The sequence below is a fragment of the Oxyura jamaicensis genome, chromosome 1 (genome assembly GCF_011077185.1).
Source record: "Oxyura jamaicensis isolate SHBP4307 breed ruddy duck chromosome 1, BPBGC_Ojam_1.0, whole genome shotgun sequence".
NCBI classification, from domain to species: Eukaryota; Metazoa; Chordata; class Aves; order Anseriformes; family Anatidae; genus Oxyura; species Oxyura jamaicensis.
The window spans coordinates 21,814,200-21,831,855 of NC_048893.1; the positions used below are offsets into that span (position 1 = coordinate 21,814,200).

General features: G+C 34.7%; 1 protein-coding gene across 8 annotated transcripts in view; it reads left to right on the plus strand.

Annotated features, from left to right (window-relative positions):
* GRM8 (glutamate metabotropic receptor 8) overlaps positions 1 to 17,656 on the plus strand; it is a 374,392-nt gene that overhangs the window by 311,275 nt on the left and 45,461 nt on the right. For 7 of the 8 annotated variants that reach the window (XM_035309196.1, XM_035309177.1, XM_035309214.1 and 4 more), the window contains one exon: positions 12,146 to 13,081. The exons of the other annotated variant lie outside the window; for it this stretch is intronic. In XM_035309196.1, coding sequence (XP_035165087.1) covers positions 12,146 to 13,081 — 936 coding nt within the window. The remainder of the gene's footprint in view (positions 1 to 12,145; positions 13,082 to 17,656) is intronic. 8 annotated transcript variants of the gene reach the window in all.

The following is a 17,656-nucleotide window of genomic DNA, read 5'->3' on the forward strand; positions in this document are numbered from 1 at the left end:
GCTGAGGTCACTGGGCCTGTTCAGCCTGGAGAAGAGGAGGCTGAGAGGAGACCTCATCACAGTCTACAACTTCCTCGTAAGGGGGTGTCGAGAGACAGGAGACCTTTTCTCCATTAACACCAGTGACAGGACCCGCGGGAACGGGGTTAAGCTGAGGCAGGGGAAATTTAGGCTTGACATCAGGAGGGGGGTTCTTCACAGAGAGGGTGGTTGCACACTGGAACAGGCTCCCCAGGGAAGTTGTCACTGCACCGAGCCTGTCTGAATTTAAGAAGAGATTGGACTGTGCACTTAGTCACATGGTCTGAACTTTTGGGTAGACCTGTGCGGTGTCAAGAGTTGGACTTGATGATCCTTAAGGGTCCCTTCCAACTCAGGATATTCTATGATTCTATGATTCTATGATTCTAGTATTTCCCAGATTGGTTTATGTTTTTTAGGTCTACATGGAAAAGAGTTTACTGCTGTGACAATGGTGATTTCTCATACCCTCTCATCTTTCTGGGAAGCATTTGTCCTGTAACCAAAAACAATACAGAAACTCTACCCTTAAAAATATTTAAAGTTCATTGTTAATTAGCCAAGAATAGAAAATATGTTTATCAACATTTTAATTCTTATTTTCTTAAATATTAAAAAAAAATGGTTTCTTAAACAGGTATTTTGTGAAACTGCAAAGGCAGTCTAAAGACATTTAGTCTCATGAGAATGCATTGCAATTTTTCTGTTTATCTGTCCCAGTTATGATCCCAATTTTTTATTTCGTGTTTAAAATATTTAGTAACCGAAATTTGCCCTATTGTGCTATAGAAGAAGGCAGCTAAAGGGATCTCTAGGGACTATTTATCCCTTGCATAAAGATAGCATCTTATATACTTATGTTAATCCATGGACAAAGACTTTACAGCCTCTGAGGGCATTCTCTTCCATTTCTTAACTTTCCATACCACTCTGAAGATGAGGTTTTCTAGAAACACTTCTGATCTTTGCTGATTTCCTCTGGACTTCCCATTTGATTCTCATTCAGACAATGATCTAACCTTCACAAAGAGCTCTGTCTGAAGTCTCACTAGTGGAGAGTACAGGAGAAACATTTCATGTATTCATTGGTGTGGAGTAGAGGGGAAAGATTATTTTATCTATCTGTGTTTTTCAGGATGGCATACGGCCCTTTTGCAATATTATGACATTGGTTCAACATATTTTGATCTATATAATAGCTCTGAGATCTTGTTTTATGAAGAGATACTATCTCTTTGTGCTTCCTGTCCTGTAAAGTGCTGCCTATTGGTTGTTCCTGTTAAACTGCTTGCTCCTTTTCTTCAGACTTTCAGCAGTTAGTCTGTACTATATGGAATAACTATCCTGACCTTCAGCATAGCTTCAGACTTTTCCAGTCTTACTAGTCAAATTTGATCACCATATACTCAGTTTTATCACCAAAATTTTATTGAATGGTTATTACAAGTATAAAGACAGACTGAGAACAGACCCTTTCCAGGCCCCACCCTGTACTATCCTTTCCATTCTGACAGTGAATCCATGACAAATTTTATCTTCCTGCAGTTTTGTGATATAATTCACACTCAGTCCTTAGGGGCTAGATCTGTTTCTATAGGTTGCTTATGACTGAGAGTGTAATTTGAGATGGTGTCAAAAATCTTTCTAATGTTAAGATAAATGACACCTAACTGCTTGTCTCTCATCCACGATGCCTGTTACCCTCTCACTGAAGGAAATGTGACAGCTTATTGTTGACAGATCCCTGCTGTTATTTGTCTTGTTTGTTTGTGTTCTCTGTTTACAAAATATGTTTGTTTTACTTCTTTCAGGATTTTTCTGGGAATTCAATTTAAACTAAGGGGTTGATAACTCCCTGGCTTCGTTTCTCCCATTTCCTAAGCATAAACATTGCATTTCCGAGTTTTGCATACTTCCTTGTAAAGTCTCAATAGTTTTCTATCTCATCAGTTAGTTCTTTATGTATCACAGAATAAATCTCAATATGCTCAATCCATGTGAAAATTCCTGGCTTGAAAGCACATCATTTTGAATGTTAGTCTTTCCTTAATTTCAAGGGTTTTTGTTTGTTTGTCTGTTTTTTGTTTGTTTTTAATTTTATTTCCCTTAGTAAATGCATCGGTTAATATCTAGTTTAAACTTCTTCATCATGTTTTTTTTTTTTTTTTTTTTTTTTTTTTTTTTTTTTTTCCTGCCAGATCATTGTCTCTCTGCAGAATTTTCAATTCTGTTATTCACTCTTCATTCTAAGCTTCAGCATAGGTTTGGCAGAGAGCTCTTGCCCTGTTGCTGAAAATCTCAGTATAAAACACAGTCTGTTGGTTTCTGGTTCTGAACTAGCTCAGACTTTCAGACTTTTTGTATGTGGTATTGTAACCTGGATGGATCTGTGTTTAAAGGACCTTTCTTTTTGATGATTTTCTTTCATTTATGTAGTGCTGAAAATTCTAAATAGTTATATTGGAAAGATCTGACCATTCACTAAATGGAGTTGGCGAAGGCAGCATGAACTATTATAGAGGAAGCTACCTTAAAGAAAAGTCAAAGTCTACATGTCAATGGTTAGGACTTTGCACTGCTTCAGGGTAGCAGGTACAACACACATTAACAGATCTTTTCCCTAAAAAATAGGTTAGACAAATATGTCAGGAATGGTTTAGGTATAGTGCTGCTTCTCATCAGACAGGAAATAAACGTGATCCCTAAATTTCATTCAAGCTTGTCTGTTCCTCTGTCACAGTCAATTATGGTTCAGAGCAGCTGGGGTGAGGGCAACTTTGATCAAAATGTCAAGTTCTTCACTTAGCTGAAACACTTTTCAGAGCTTGAGGATCATAAGATGACATGATCTTCCAGTTCTATTTCCTGTTATTCTTTGGGAGTGGAGTTATTACCTTTGTGTTTTCTCTCTTGCTGCCACTCATGATTCAATGGAAATATTTGCAACATTTTTATGATTGGTTATTTTCTAGTTTAAAATAATTAATATACATTAAAGATTAGAAAAAGGGTTATAATTTGTCTTCTTAAGTAATGTGTATGGGCCTGTGATCTTGTTGGCATAACTTTACTGAAGTTACAGGACCGGTTTCAATCTGGAGGAGTTGTGGCCCAAGACATAGTCCTGTGGTTTTGTCACATGAAGTAGGCCATCATGAAAGTGTTTGGGGACAGAATTTCCCCAGTGATTAAAACCATGTAATGATGACTTTTTTATTGGAAATTGGGATTTCTTCAATGAATTAACCAGTGACTTAAAATTAAAGGAAAAAGAAAAAAGTCTATATGAGAGTCCTTTAAAGTCAAATGGTAGGTATGCTTAAATCCTTCTGTTTGTTCAGAGCTGTAAATTGAGGGAGAATCTGAGCAGCAATGGGAATGGAAAGCATCTGACAGGTTGGAGTTCTGGTCTTGGACTCAAACATTAACTAAAGTAATAAAAGCAATAGGTTTGGTAGGGAACAAATTTGTTATGGGTATTAAAAGCTTTATAAAGAAATGCAACTAGGCTATTAAATTAGTGATGGCATGGACCTTGGGAAGAGCTGTGAATATTCCCCAGGTACATGGAAATTGATGTTAAGGAACTCTTTGCCAGAACTGGGATCCTTTCCTCAAAGCACTAAATTTCTGAGGTATGCATACAAACCATTTCTGCATGATTTACAGGAAAAAAAAAGGTATTTCCAAACCTTGTGGTTCAAATGGGCATAGTAGTACTGGTCAAAACCTATCACTTGACCAAAAAAAAAAAAAAAAAAAAAAAAAAAGCATGAAGATGCAAGTTTTCCTTAACAAGACCAGTTATTTGAGGTTTTTATTATTTTTTATTATATGCAAAGTTATGGCTCAGTCTGCTTTTAGTAGCATATAATGGCTTCAGTTCTTGCATGTGCATCATAAGTTATATAGGAATAGAACACCAAAATGCTCATTAAAATCTCTCCAAGTGCATGTCAAGTACATGTAAGGACATTGAGTAACTCTGGGTGATGATATGCAATAGAAATTGTCTATGTGAAAATAGTCTGCATAAAACATAAATTTGAAAGCTTGATTTGCAGTCTGATCCTTTCATAATAATCATATATTTTTGAAATATAGACAATAGACCTTGCAAAGTATTTCCAAAAATGTGAAGTCTGTTTATGTTATCTTGAATAGGATATTTCTGTGTCATAGAATTATTAAGTAAAAGACTGGGAGGAGGGGGAGGTCTTGTCTCATTTGAAAATACAGAACCTATTCCAGAGGCAGGTGCTGTAATAGTAAAGATTCATGCTTATAAAGAAGAAAAATTATCTTGCTTGTACTGAACAGAAGTGTCTACCAGGTGGCTGTAAATTTCCACCTAATAGTTGCACTGTGCACGAACAGTAGCTGTTTACTTGATGACCTGTTAATCGCTGCATTTTGTGCCAGCCTACTTCCCAAAGCACCTGAGAATAAAAACTGGTTTTCTGTGTACTCCGTGAACATTAGTAAGTCTGGTGTCTGGCAAATCAAAGAAGGGAACATATTTCAGCTCTGACCTGTATATCAGGGGTTTGTTAGGGTCAGTACTTCCAGAGCCCATAAGTACCTGCCAAACTACAGTTAGACAATAATCTTGTATGCAAACAGATCCTAAACTATTCAAAGACTAGCATTTTAAAGTTGGGGTTTCTGTAGCACTATTCTCTATATATTATGATACAGTGGTATGATCATTCCATTTATAGTTTACACATTATGATCTTCTATATTCAGCAGGCATGATTTATATGATTTAACTAGTGAGGTTATTTTCTTATAGTCTCAGCACACTGAGTGTGCTAGTATTTAACCCTTTCCCCCCCCCCCCCCCTTTTTTTTTTGATTATGTGAAACGTTTGCTTTATCTGTTTACACTATTTTCTCTTTTTATTTTTTTTTCTCTTGAAGCATCCTTCAGTTAATTTTATTTGTTTGTTTGTTTGTTTGTTTGCTTGTTTGCCTTAGCTGAAAATGACTTCTCAATGTGGACACAACATTAAAAATGAATTATCTTCGCTTTGGTAATTCCACAGATTGGGGATATTGCATTTCTTGGAAGCTGGAAATGACAAGAAAGATTCTGACATACTGAGGAAACAGAATTATTGTAACGTTTCTGTTGTAAATTCTTTGAAAAATATTGCTCACTTTTAAAAGCAAAAAATAAGTTTTAATTGTGATTTCTAAAGTATAAGTATTTGCTGGGCAAAAGCCCTTTCAGACCCGAGAGACTGAGATCAGTTTAGTCCCTGGCATCACTGAGATTCAGAAAATATAACATCCCTACTTAAACATTTCACCCACATTTTAAACTTACTTAGGTGTCTCCACTCTTCTTGTCTGCATGACAGCTTCCCTCCAGCCAACTGCAAATCTGAGGTTCAAGCAGGTTAAATAATTTGCCCAAGGCCACCAAGAAAGTCAGATTGTATCAGAGCTGTATGGGCTATCTCTAAGCAAATAGCATAAGAGACCAAAGCTGTGTAACCATTCTGAAGCACTGCTTTCATGTATAAATATTGCCTTCCTTCTTGGTCCTTTCACAGTCATTGCATATGATCTGGCTTCTCAGACTCTTCTTCAAATGTGTCTGACATTCAAATACATTAATTTTCAACTGTTTTTTGATAAAAACAAGGATATGATCTCATGTTCTTTGCAAATATTTAGGAACATCAGTGCCTCAAATTCCAGAAAAAACACATCTCAGTTGTTAGGAAAACATCTATACGTGGTAAATAATGGTAAAAGTGAGGTAGATAAGTCTAAGGAATTATAGCAAACTTGTTAATCTTAACAATTTGTTACTGCCATTGACAATCTGGATTCATTCTAGTGTTTTGTTTGTTTGTTTGCTTGCTTGCTTTTTTTTATTATTATATTTTTTTGTCCTTGACTTATTTCCCTTCTGCACATGCCTGCTTAAATATTTGTAAATTTAGTCTGTAAGTATACTCAGCTTTTCTCTAGGGGGATAAAATCTGGCTGTCAGACTGAATGCAATGATCATTACATTTAGGCTCATAATGAATTCACTTTAGGTGAACCAGTTTCAGTTTAATTCTGGTGTGGGATGGTTCATATGACTTGATTGGACAAGGTACATTAGAGACTTGAACTTTTACTGTGAGAATAGATGCATTAGATAATTCAAAAGCTAAATATTAGACTAAATTGCCCCAATTCATTAATTTGCTGTGCTTCTCTGATAAACCTTTTTGTCAGAAGAGAAATAATTCCACAAATTTGAAACAGAAATAAGTGCAACTCTTAGTAACAGCTGCAGGTGATATTTCAGTTCTTTGTCATTTTTATAACTCAGAATCTGAATATGTATTAAAAGCCATATGAAGTGGTGCGTGAGAACCTTAATGATTCTGAAGGTCTTGGCTAACTGACTACCAAATAATATGTTAGCCTGTTCTCATAATTCTGGCAGAATGCACTATTTGCATTCTTCTATCCAGATCTTGTATAATTCTATTCATTAAAATAATATTCTTAAACATGTATTTTTAATTTTTAAAATAAATGTCTAGCTCTGAGATAAGGTTTCAAAATTGAAAATTCCTGCAATTGATAATACAACATAATTAAAATAAAACAAAATAAAATACTATCCAGCAAAGTCCTTGATAAAAATCCTGTGAGGTTTGTCAAATGCTTTGTATAATCACTCACTGCTGAATTAAGTGATAAATTATTTCATGATCTCAAATGGAAAACAGTGTTTTTTGTATACGTAAATGGTTCAGAATTTGTATGTGACCTATTAGCAGCAATTTTTATCAATCTCCTTTGGTTGCTGAGGGCATTGCTAAATGAATGAGTTGCTTGATTATTGGAGGAACATAGGTGCCAGGAATGTGAATGTGCTTCTTGTACAGTATCATGTAAATCTCATCTTATTTGAACCCATTTCTTGAATCATTAATTTTTAGCTTTATTATTAGATATTAGAGAAAACTGTATTTGTAATGTTTATGAAGGATAGAGGTGTTTACTCAATTTTGATATGAAATGGCATTTCCTCTGTGTTTTGATGGTTTAGTGAACTGCAAACCTTAGGGCTGCAAATTAAAGCAAATTGCGACTCCATCAGGCAGATAACTCATATAGTGACGATTTTTATGTCTATTTAAATAGCAATGAAGCCATTCTCTTTCTGTATCATGATGTATTTTGTAGAAAATTAGCATGTGTATTACAGACATGCTGTCACACTCTTTTTGACATTTTCACTTCAGTAAATATTGTAATAATAGAAAACAGTAACACATAGTAGGCTAAAGTGAGGTGCTCCATGATAACTCATCTATCACTTCCCAAATTCAGAGGAGCTACCCATATAAAATTATGTTCAAACAATTATTAATAGTAAATACAGAGCTAGTCAATCCAGTCTATCTGACCTATACAATAAATTCAGATGTATTTTACACTGAATTTAGTCATGTTTCACACTGTAGTCAAAAGCAGCTGGGACATGTCACTTGAAAATGAAGGTGACAAAAATAAGTCTTCTAGAGTCTAAGTTTACCTAAGGCTAGTTAAAGATCTGAGACTCACCCAGCCCTAGCAAGGGCTAAGCGGTATATAGGCTGTTGAAGACCCAGAGACTTTGATCAGTGAGGGCTGAAGTGCTACAGAACAAATTTATTGCAATGTCAAAGATAAATAAATACATAAATAAACATAAATATAGCTTTTTTTTTTTTTTTTTTTTTTTTTTTTTTTTTTTTTTGTGGCCTTGTCCTCTTTGTGTGTCTAAAATTAAGTTCCTCTGAAGTTAGCTTTGTAACATTTAAACTTCTAGGTCACTTTGGGGTAGGTTTTCTGAATTATTTAATTATTTAGGTGTTGAAAACTGCAGATGGAAACACAGTGGGATTATCAAAAGCATTTAAGCAGATATGGCACATAGCTCCCATTTAAATTAATTAACGGAATTGAAAAGTCCCCTTTGGCACTTTTGAAAGTTCCACTGCTAAATGTTTATGTTTAAATAAAAAAATCAGATTTTCAAAGGAGGCTGAGCATCCAGAAACTCCCTTTGAATTTGATGGAAATTATAGGTATTCAGATGATTCTCCTCTTTCTTGTATCTTAATAGTTTCTATTATTCATTTATTGTCTAAAGTTAATCTCAGAGAATTGAGATCAATAGTGCTATAACCTACGGATAGGAAAATAATGACATACGTGAATCTTCTGTACAGGTTCAGGAAGCCAGGTCCTTCATATATACATTCAATGACTGAAAAAACTGATAGAGCTTTAATTGGTCTTTTATTTTTATTTTTTTATTTATTTTATATTTTTTTATAATTATGTCTTGTACTGGATTTCCTTATTAAATTCCTATTATACAAAACAATAGTTCAAAAATATATTACAGGCAAGGAGCGCTGTGAGTTATAGGTAGCTGAGAATGAACCAGATGACCAGAAGTAGCATGACTTTTCAGTCTTTAACTGCTGCATATACAGAAACCCTTACTGGATCTACTCAGACATAATAAAAGTAAGCAGTGTTCACTCTGTGTTACAGTTTCCCCTGCCCTTTAATCTGCCTCTGTCACAATAGTATCTAAGTAGCAGTCTGCAGGTGTATACACATTAGCATTTTGGTTTCAGTCAAGAGTCTGCTTTTGAAATAAATCTGCTAATTATTCCCACTTAGCACACTTGCTCATATTGTGGAGTGGGTCTCAGGGTACGTGAACTGAATTGCTTTTGGCTGAAATGAAAACAGAAGATGCTCTCCAGAAGGACATTAGTTTTCTATAATCATTACCAGGGGTTCCGTCCACTCAGCCAGGCCAGAATTAGCCCAATATTACCTTCCCAGTCTCTAATTTCAAATACTGACCAACAAGAACATCAGCTCCTCAGAGCCAACACCTCAGGTCCACAGATTGGCTCTTACTATGTTACTTTTCTTTTTAATGTAGCTTGGTTCATGGGAGGACCCCACAAAGTAGTATAAAGGGGGAAATCAAAGTGGTATAAAGGGGGAATTACATCTTTGTACCTACTTTCAGAGTTAAAATACTACACTGCCAGAATTTTCTAAGAACTGCAAACATCTTAAAGGTGATCTCTAATTTCAAACACTGTCCAATGTTTCTTAGGAAGATTTCTTCTCCTTCTTTGAAAATAACTCATGATCAAGAACTCATCAAATTTTTCTTAAGAGCCTTTTCAGAAATGTAGGTCAGCCTAAAAACCATGATACTTTTGGACTAAAAATAGTCCTACAAACAACACCATACTTAAGACTTCACTTGCATGCAGTGTAAAATGCACCAGCACCAGCCATTCACTCTGATTATTCTACACTGTTTTAGAATGTTTTTACCCTTTGGGAGCCAACTCTCATTTGAATTGTTCCACTTCTAACAGTTAATCATGTTTATATTCATAATTCATTAAAAAAAAAAAAAAAAAAAAAAAAAAAGGAGTCAAGTTTGTTAAGCCGGTGACTTCTTCAACATTCACAACCCTATCTTGCCATGCTGGAAGATATTTTTTCTGTAGATTATGTGTTGGATTTATTTGAATAAAAAATGCAATTTGAATATTTACCAGTGACCTTCTGTGATGGGAAATTGTTTTCAGTTGTTGCCACTGGAACCTTAGGCACACTAATGTATTTCCAACCAGGATTATTTAAGTCTGTTTTTAGTTAATTAAAGCACAGTCAAGACAGAAGTGTGTGATATCACAGATAGCTGTGAAATATGTTTATTTATTTATTTATTTTATTAGAAGGGAAACTCTAAGAGACAAAAAGCAACTCTTTCTACCTATCTAAACTGTGGATTCACAGTATAGTAACAGTGGCTTTAGCATGCTTAATGCTAGATAAGAAACACTTTAGCCTCATGGCATTAAATGTTGATCAGGTATGAGCTCACTTTTCTAGTTTATATGTGTTAAAAAAAATGGACACTTTAGCTTTATCCTGTCAGACTTTCTGCCAGCCTAGATATTGGCTGTCCATGACACTCTAACTTTATGCTAAAATAGGTGCTGTGTATTCTCCTGGTAATTTTCTATTTTGTGCTATAATCTGGTGAATAGGCAGTACTGTTCTGTTTTGAGTCATCCCAAACTTACCCACACAACCTCATATTACCCTCATATAAACCTCATATTACCCCATTAACAAAGTATCTGACCAAATCACAAGCTTTGAAGTATTTATTCGCCTAACAACTCTGTGAAGGGAGAATATGTCTTTGGTATCATACAGATATCATCATAACATGCCTTCTCTCTTGTCTAGTAGATGAAACACTAGGAGTTATGCAGGCTTTAAGAATTTCAGTGATTAAAACCCAGATATTGTAACAGAGGTAAATGCTTTCTTAAAATTTCAAGTGATCTGCTAGGTCTCTAACAAAGATATTTCATGACATTGGATTATTCTTATGGTTTTTAGGAAGCTAATTACTTGAGTGTTTTCTTTTTAGATAATCACTGGATGATGAATTTCATGTAATTATCAGTCTTTCATATAAAATATGTTTAACTTTTGTAGGTTCACGACAGATCTCAAACCCACTGACATCCTTAAATCACTCAGGGGATTCACTGAGTTGGCCATATGAATATGTTTCTCCCCATTACCATGTGGTCCCTCATTTGCCCCTTTGAGAGCTGAATAATAGCCAAGTGCTAAACTGTTCAGAAAAGGGGACAGAGGAGACAAACAGCCTGGCTGCTTGCTTCAGTTTTGTTCATCCTACATGGTACTGCGACCAGTGCGCTGACTCTTTCAGGAAGGCAAATGGGGCCAGTGATGCTACACTGTGATTTTCTCTCAAATCTGCTGAAAAACTGCTGGAAAAATAAATCTTTAAGACCAAAATTATCTCACTGGATAAGCTGTCCCCATTCTGTCCTCCTCCAGAATGAACTCAAAACAGTCCTGACATGTGAAGTTTTGCTACTGCTGTTTCACTTATAAATAAATGCTCTAAATTGATTAAAAGTGCTAAGTACTTACTAGGCAAGAACAAGGCAAGTCTTTCATCCTTGAGTATTTACCACCTAGTAAAGGCATAAAAGCTGGAGCATGGGAGTAAAACAGTCTGAATCTTGTGCCTATAAGCAATTCCTTGCTCTGCAAACTGTTCTGGTTCAGTCAGTATGATTTCTTGCAGAACACAATGTTGTTACGTGTGGGCTAGGGAGAGCTGTGACCAAACTGAGCATTAATTTTCAGCTATATTGCTTTAAATCCATTAATTCCCTATACAAATGGGGGGGGGAATGAACGACACACGACATTCAGGAAGAATAGACAAGGGATGAAAAACAAACAAACAAGCAAGCAAACAAACAAAAAAGTATATTATTTGCTGTGGAGAAATCTGGGATTTCAAAAGCAAGATTGTATTGTGTGCATCTGTTTAGTGCTACAAAAAAAGAACCTTGGAATTTTTAAATCAGGTCTAAAGTGCAGCATGACATCTTTTTGCATTACTATTCAGAAAGCACTGTATGCTCATTTTTATCTTCTAGAAATGAAAACAAAACTCTCTTTTGAATTTCAAAACCTAGAAAGTGAAAAAGTATGAAATACATTCTTGGAAGAGGTGGCATTCCCTCTCCTGTACATGGATGTTTTTTTTCTGGCACTTTTTGTTCTGCTACAGCTGATGCAATGAGATTTCAATCTATTTCTTCACTGTACCAGAAACTTATTTGAAACTCACATAGCCTTATTTTGTAATTAAATGTTTGAGAACTAGTGGTATTTATATTTGCATATGATTAACTTTTAAAGTGCTGTGTACAGGGCTTTTTGCTTTCAAACTAGCCTGGAGTCAATAAATATCCTTACAGATGTCAATTTGGTCAGCAGTAAAGAGGTAAATAGAAACTAATGACACTCATCAAGCCTGTGGCATGAATGATTTATTGGGCACAATCATTTAACGCTTTCATAAAGTCAATACAAGGGAAAGAAACATGTTTCTTATTATGGTAAACTGTATTTGTACTGTCAGCATGTAGTGATTTATGACAAACCTGTGGCCAGGATTAGGATATTATAAATGGGGGAAAATAGAAAGCTCATTAATTTTTTATACCCACAGGTAGAAGACATGCAGTGGGCTAACAGAGAACACACTCATCCAGCATCTGTCTGCAGCCTGCCCTGTAAAGCTGGGGAAAGAAAGAAAACTGTGAAGGGTGTGCCCTGCTGCTGGCACTGCGAACGCTGTGAAGGGTACCACTACCAGGTGGACGAATTCAACTGTGAGCTGTGCCCGATCAATAAGAGACCGAACGCCAACCGTACCGATTGCCAGCTTATCCCTATAATCAAACTGGAGTGGCATTCCCCGTGGGCCATTGTGCCCGTCTTCATAGCTATCCTTGGTATTATTGCCACCACCTTTGTCATCGTGACATTTGTCCGGTACAACGATACGCCGATTGTCAGGGCCTCTGGACGGGAGCTCAGTTATGTGCTCTTGACTGGGATTTTTCTCTGTTATTCCATCACGTTTTTAGTGATTGCAACTCCTGATACAGTGATCTGCTCATTTCGGAGGATCTTTCTAGGACTTGGCATGTGTTTCAGCTATGCTGCCTTGCTTACCAAAACAAACAGAATTCACAGAATATTTGAACAGGGTAAAAAATCAGTCACAGCTCCCAAATTTATTAGTCCAGCTTCCCAGCTCGTGATCACTTTCAGCCTCATATCCTTGCAGCTTATTGGAGTCTTCATCTGGTTTGCTATCGATCCACCACATACCATAGTAGACTATGGAGAACAGAGGACACTTGAACCAGAAAATGCCAGGGGAGTTCTCAAATGTGACATTTCAGATCTTTCTCTCATTTGTTCCCTTGGATACAGTATTCTTTTAATGGTCACATGCACTGTTTATGCTATTAAAACAAGAGGGGTTCCAGAGACCTTCAATGAAGCAAAACCCATTGGATTTACTATGTACACAACCTGCATAATTTGGTTAGCTTTTATTCCAATCTTTTTTGGCACAGCCCAATCAGCAGAGAAGGTAAGTTATAAGTTTACAAGTCAATTACTGTCCTCCCTTTATTTTTATTTTCAATACTTGTAACACTGCAATATTTTCACTCACAAATTAATAATCCCGAATGCTAATTGTGAACAGAATCTTGGAATTCATAGATAATAAAATATATGATTCAAATGGTAAATTTCCTGTATTTTAACACAAGTAACTTTATGTGATTGTAGTATGGTTGTCCTAATAATGTAGTGAGAAAATGAAAATGTTCTCACTATACCCTTACATTAAATTAGTGTTTCTTATGCTTATTATTACCCTTCTGTGATGCTCCAGCCTGTTACATGAAGCGCTATAAATCTTTGTTCTCTTTGTTAGGAGGAGTGAATTAAGTATACGTGAAATATTTTAATGCACAAATCACTAGTTATTGTCACAGAAGAGAAAGAAATCTTTTTCCTGATGCTTTAATGAGAAATTCAACATTGCATACTACAATATCTGTTTTTCCTCTTTCAGTTGGCATGATTCTTTCCTGATATCAGTCATGATAAACCCTGCAAAACACATCAGACAGTTAACTCTACTGCTCTTAGTTCTAATGGGAAGACAGAGATAAATGTTGACTTTGTGGGTTTGTATTCAGCTGGTAGTAGTGAAGTAGACAAGTTAGGTAGGAAAGAGCAATAATAACAACATCAATCTTTAAAACTGCAAATCTGCAAGGTTTGGAATATAATAAAATAGGAAAGCCATCAGTTCTTTTCATAAGCTCTTTTCCCTTTTCTTCTAACAGGTGATAGTTTATATTTTTAGTTTAATTAATTCAATTGGAAAAGTCAGCATGTGTCCATTTGTAATAGTTCAAAGTTTTTACATGTTTGTGGTTCTGATGACACTCATGCCTGCAGAATTAAAGAATAGGTCTGTGTAGCTTGATAAAACACCTGTTAACTCAAACAGAAGGATCATGAGGGGAAGACAGTGTGGCAGAAAAAAACAAACAAACGAACAAACAAACAAACAAAAAACATTTTCCTCACTAAAAAATTAGGTAAACAGGCTTACTGAATTGGATCAGGCTTAATTTCCATGGCCTTTTGGAATAAGTCAAGGGAAACAAGTACCAAAGTAATGGCATATTATAGATACAGTAACTAAAGATTTTAAAATCTGTTTGGTATAGGAAAATATATTCAGATGCAATGACCTTAAATTCTGAATTTGTGCATGTATGTTTTGCAATAAGTCACACACAGTTTATGTTTTAACAGCTTGGGGCAGTAAATTTTATGGCAAGTATCTATAGAAATTCAGATGTATTTCTGAGTATTAAAACACGGAAATATTACTTGCCTGGATACTAGGCAGTGAGGTTTGATTTATACCATTGTTTCACTTTAGCTTGAGGTAAAGGATGATTTGGTTTTGACCACTAAAGATGATATTAATGAACACCTCTTTTGCATTTCTCTTATGAAATTCAAGACTGAATGCACAAATTATACTAAATTGCACAGCTTCTACACTAAATCTCACTTCTTTGTTGCCTTTTTTTTTTTTTTTTTTTTTTTTTTTTTAATAGTGATTTCTTATTCTTCAGATAACAACTTTCAGGAGGAAAAAAACAAATTAATATGCTAATACTGTAGTTTTGTAATTCAAATAATTCTTTTCAGATTGCTTCTACTTTTGGCTGCAAATAAAAGCATGTTTCCACACAGTCATACAGACATCATCATAATAGCTCATGCATTCATACAATTATTTGTTTATCTGAATAGGAAAAAATGTAATAGGTTAGTGCACACATATATACATTGTCTGAATATACTCAAACTCACTTGCAGGTTTATCAGTTAATACACAACACTGAAAGAAGCATTTTTAAAACAAACATACATTTTAAGATATCTTATTTTAAATTTGATATCATTATAATTTTGGAGGTATTTTCCACTCTGAATAATTCAATGATTCTATGATCTTTTCTAAAGATGAAAGAAATTAATTAAAAAATAAACAGACTTTTCTTCAATGCTTACTCACTTTGCAGTTAGTATTGCAGTTGATTTCAGTATTCTTTTTATGGCTTGAGTTTGTTTAGAGAAAACTAAGCAATAAGTTCAGGAACTTAAAATATTCTTTAAAAGTAATGGTTCCTTTTTTGAAATGTTGACTAATAAAATTTAACATAGCATTCACTACAAGCCAGGTGTACTTCCAACTATCATTTCATCATGCTATTAAGTTTCAACACATTTCTGTTTGAATTCTCACAAATGTTTTGGTGCACTTTGGTTTTATAACAATAGCAGAAATCATTATGCATATTTAGAAAGAGAGGTTATGTTTACTTAATTAACAAACCTATGAGTACAGATTAAGTAGAAAGTGTTTTGAGGAGCTTTTACTTTCATTTCACTCTCAGGCTATTTCCACTGATAAATGAAAAAAAAAAATAGTATCATTAAATGCTAAAAACAGGTGCCTAGATCCAAAATCCATAGGTCAATATGGAAACTTTAACTTTACCTTTAGTGGTCATTGGATAAGTTTCCAAAAATACAAAGCTGCTAGAAGATTCTGGATAGAATGCAAAGCCTGTTCAGTTGGTACAAGTTCAGCCATTGAGTGTAGGTGTCTGTCAAACTTCAAATGTGCTTGATGAAGGGCACGCAAATACGTATATTTCTGCATAACCCAAGCTTGCTGGCTTTTATGGATCTCCACATTTATTGTTTGTCCTTACTCTTATGCATAATAATAAGAAAAAGAATCACTAAACATGCCATTTTTAGTTTGTTATTTCTGTAGATGTTCTACATAGAAGAATAATAGCATTGACTTTTAAATCCTGTTTGATTTTTTTTTTTTTTTTTTTTGTCTAATTTGTGGTTTTGACCATTCATGATCTGGATAGGTTTGACAGCTGCTACTAAGAAAAACAAACAAACAAACAAACAAACACTAAAAATAGATTATTCAAGTGCATCATTGAACTAAATTAAAAATTTATTCCTAAATCATAAAGCATCATATTTTTTAAAGACTTGCATAAATGTCAGTGAGGTGCTTTAGAGGAAAAGGAGTGAAGTTCTGTGAGAAAGCCTTCTGTCAATGTAAGCCTCCATCTGCACATGTGCATGGCAAAGCACTTAAGTATTGGGATCATCTGGAATAGAGATATCTGAAATTTCATGATGACTGGAATGCCACAGAAAAAGAGAGTTAAATTAGCTGAGTGATTAAAACAGATGTTTGGTGAACCTCTAGGTAAAATTAAGTTACAACGGTAGACTGCACAAAAACCTTCTGAGGATAGATGGCTATCTGAAGTACATCCTCATTTGACAAACAGAACTACTTTAGTTTTCTTACTTTTACCAGTTTTGACAGGTGGATGAATCATGTTCATTTACAGATAATACAGACACCACTGATTATTATTAACCTGGAAACACTGTTTTGAATGAGAAGATGAATACTTGTTTCCCATACTGTGAAAGAAAACAGGTTGTACTGTCCTTTAAGGAAAGAGAATCAGAAAATTCTGAAAGATTTCTGCCTTCTCCTCCCCCTGGAAGTAATTGTAAGGTGTAATCTAGTAAAGGAGATCAATTTTACCATATTTTCCAATTATTCTGGGAAGTTATTATCCTTATCATCTTACTATACTAACTGATTTAATCTTGGATTTGCTGATCAAGTGGATCTTGTATCTAGCTGTTAGTAACATTGAAAGAAGCTAGAAACACTTCTAAGAGTATCCCAATATTAATTTGACTTGTAAGCAACTGCTGTAGTTATTAAGAAGAAGACACTAATTTCTGTGTGGGAGAGCGAAATGGTTCCATTAGTCTAATAAGATATGTCCTTTAGCATAAAAAGAACACTTTTATTTTTTTTATTTTTTCCTATTATTATGAATTCTTGGCTAAATGTATTCCTGTGACTGTAAGAAAACAAAGCATCTTAATGATGCTTCAGGCTGTGCTAATGAAGCAAACTGCATTGAGCCTTTTCTTCACCTCAAAGCATTCTCTTCTAATTCTGATCATATTCAGAGATCTGTCTCTGCAGGTAGTCCATGCAGCACACATCACAGACAAAAATAAAGATAGGCAGCTTATCATTGTAGTATTTCTTTCATTTTATTATATTTGTCATATAATTAAGTTATAATTATATGTTATAATTAAGTCAATAATATTTGACTTAATTAAACTAGAATCTTTAGTGTCTCTTTAGAGGGATATTTGGAACATTTTTATTTTATTTTATTTTATTGTTTCTATAGGATCCAGTTAGAAGATTGCTGAAATAATACTTTACATATTTCATAGTTTATCATTGTTTGAAATAATTTCTGTGCTGTTGCCGATTTTTGTCCAAATCTTTAGATTGTGGGAGGACCTGAAGAACTATTACAAAACTATAATTACTTGAATGTATTCATGTTTTGGAAAATAGGAAATTAAATAAAAAGCACCAGATTGTTTGTTAGGAACCTCCCTCCATCTCACTGGAAACTGCCTGTTAAGAAGGGGGAAGCTTTTCATTATGTTTTTTTTTTTTTTTTTTTTTTTTTTTTTTTTTTTT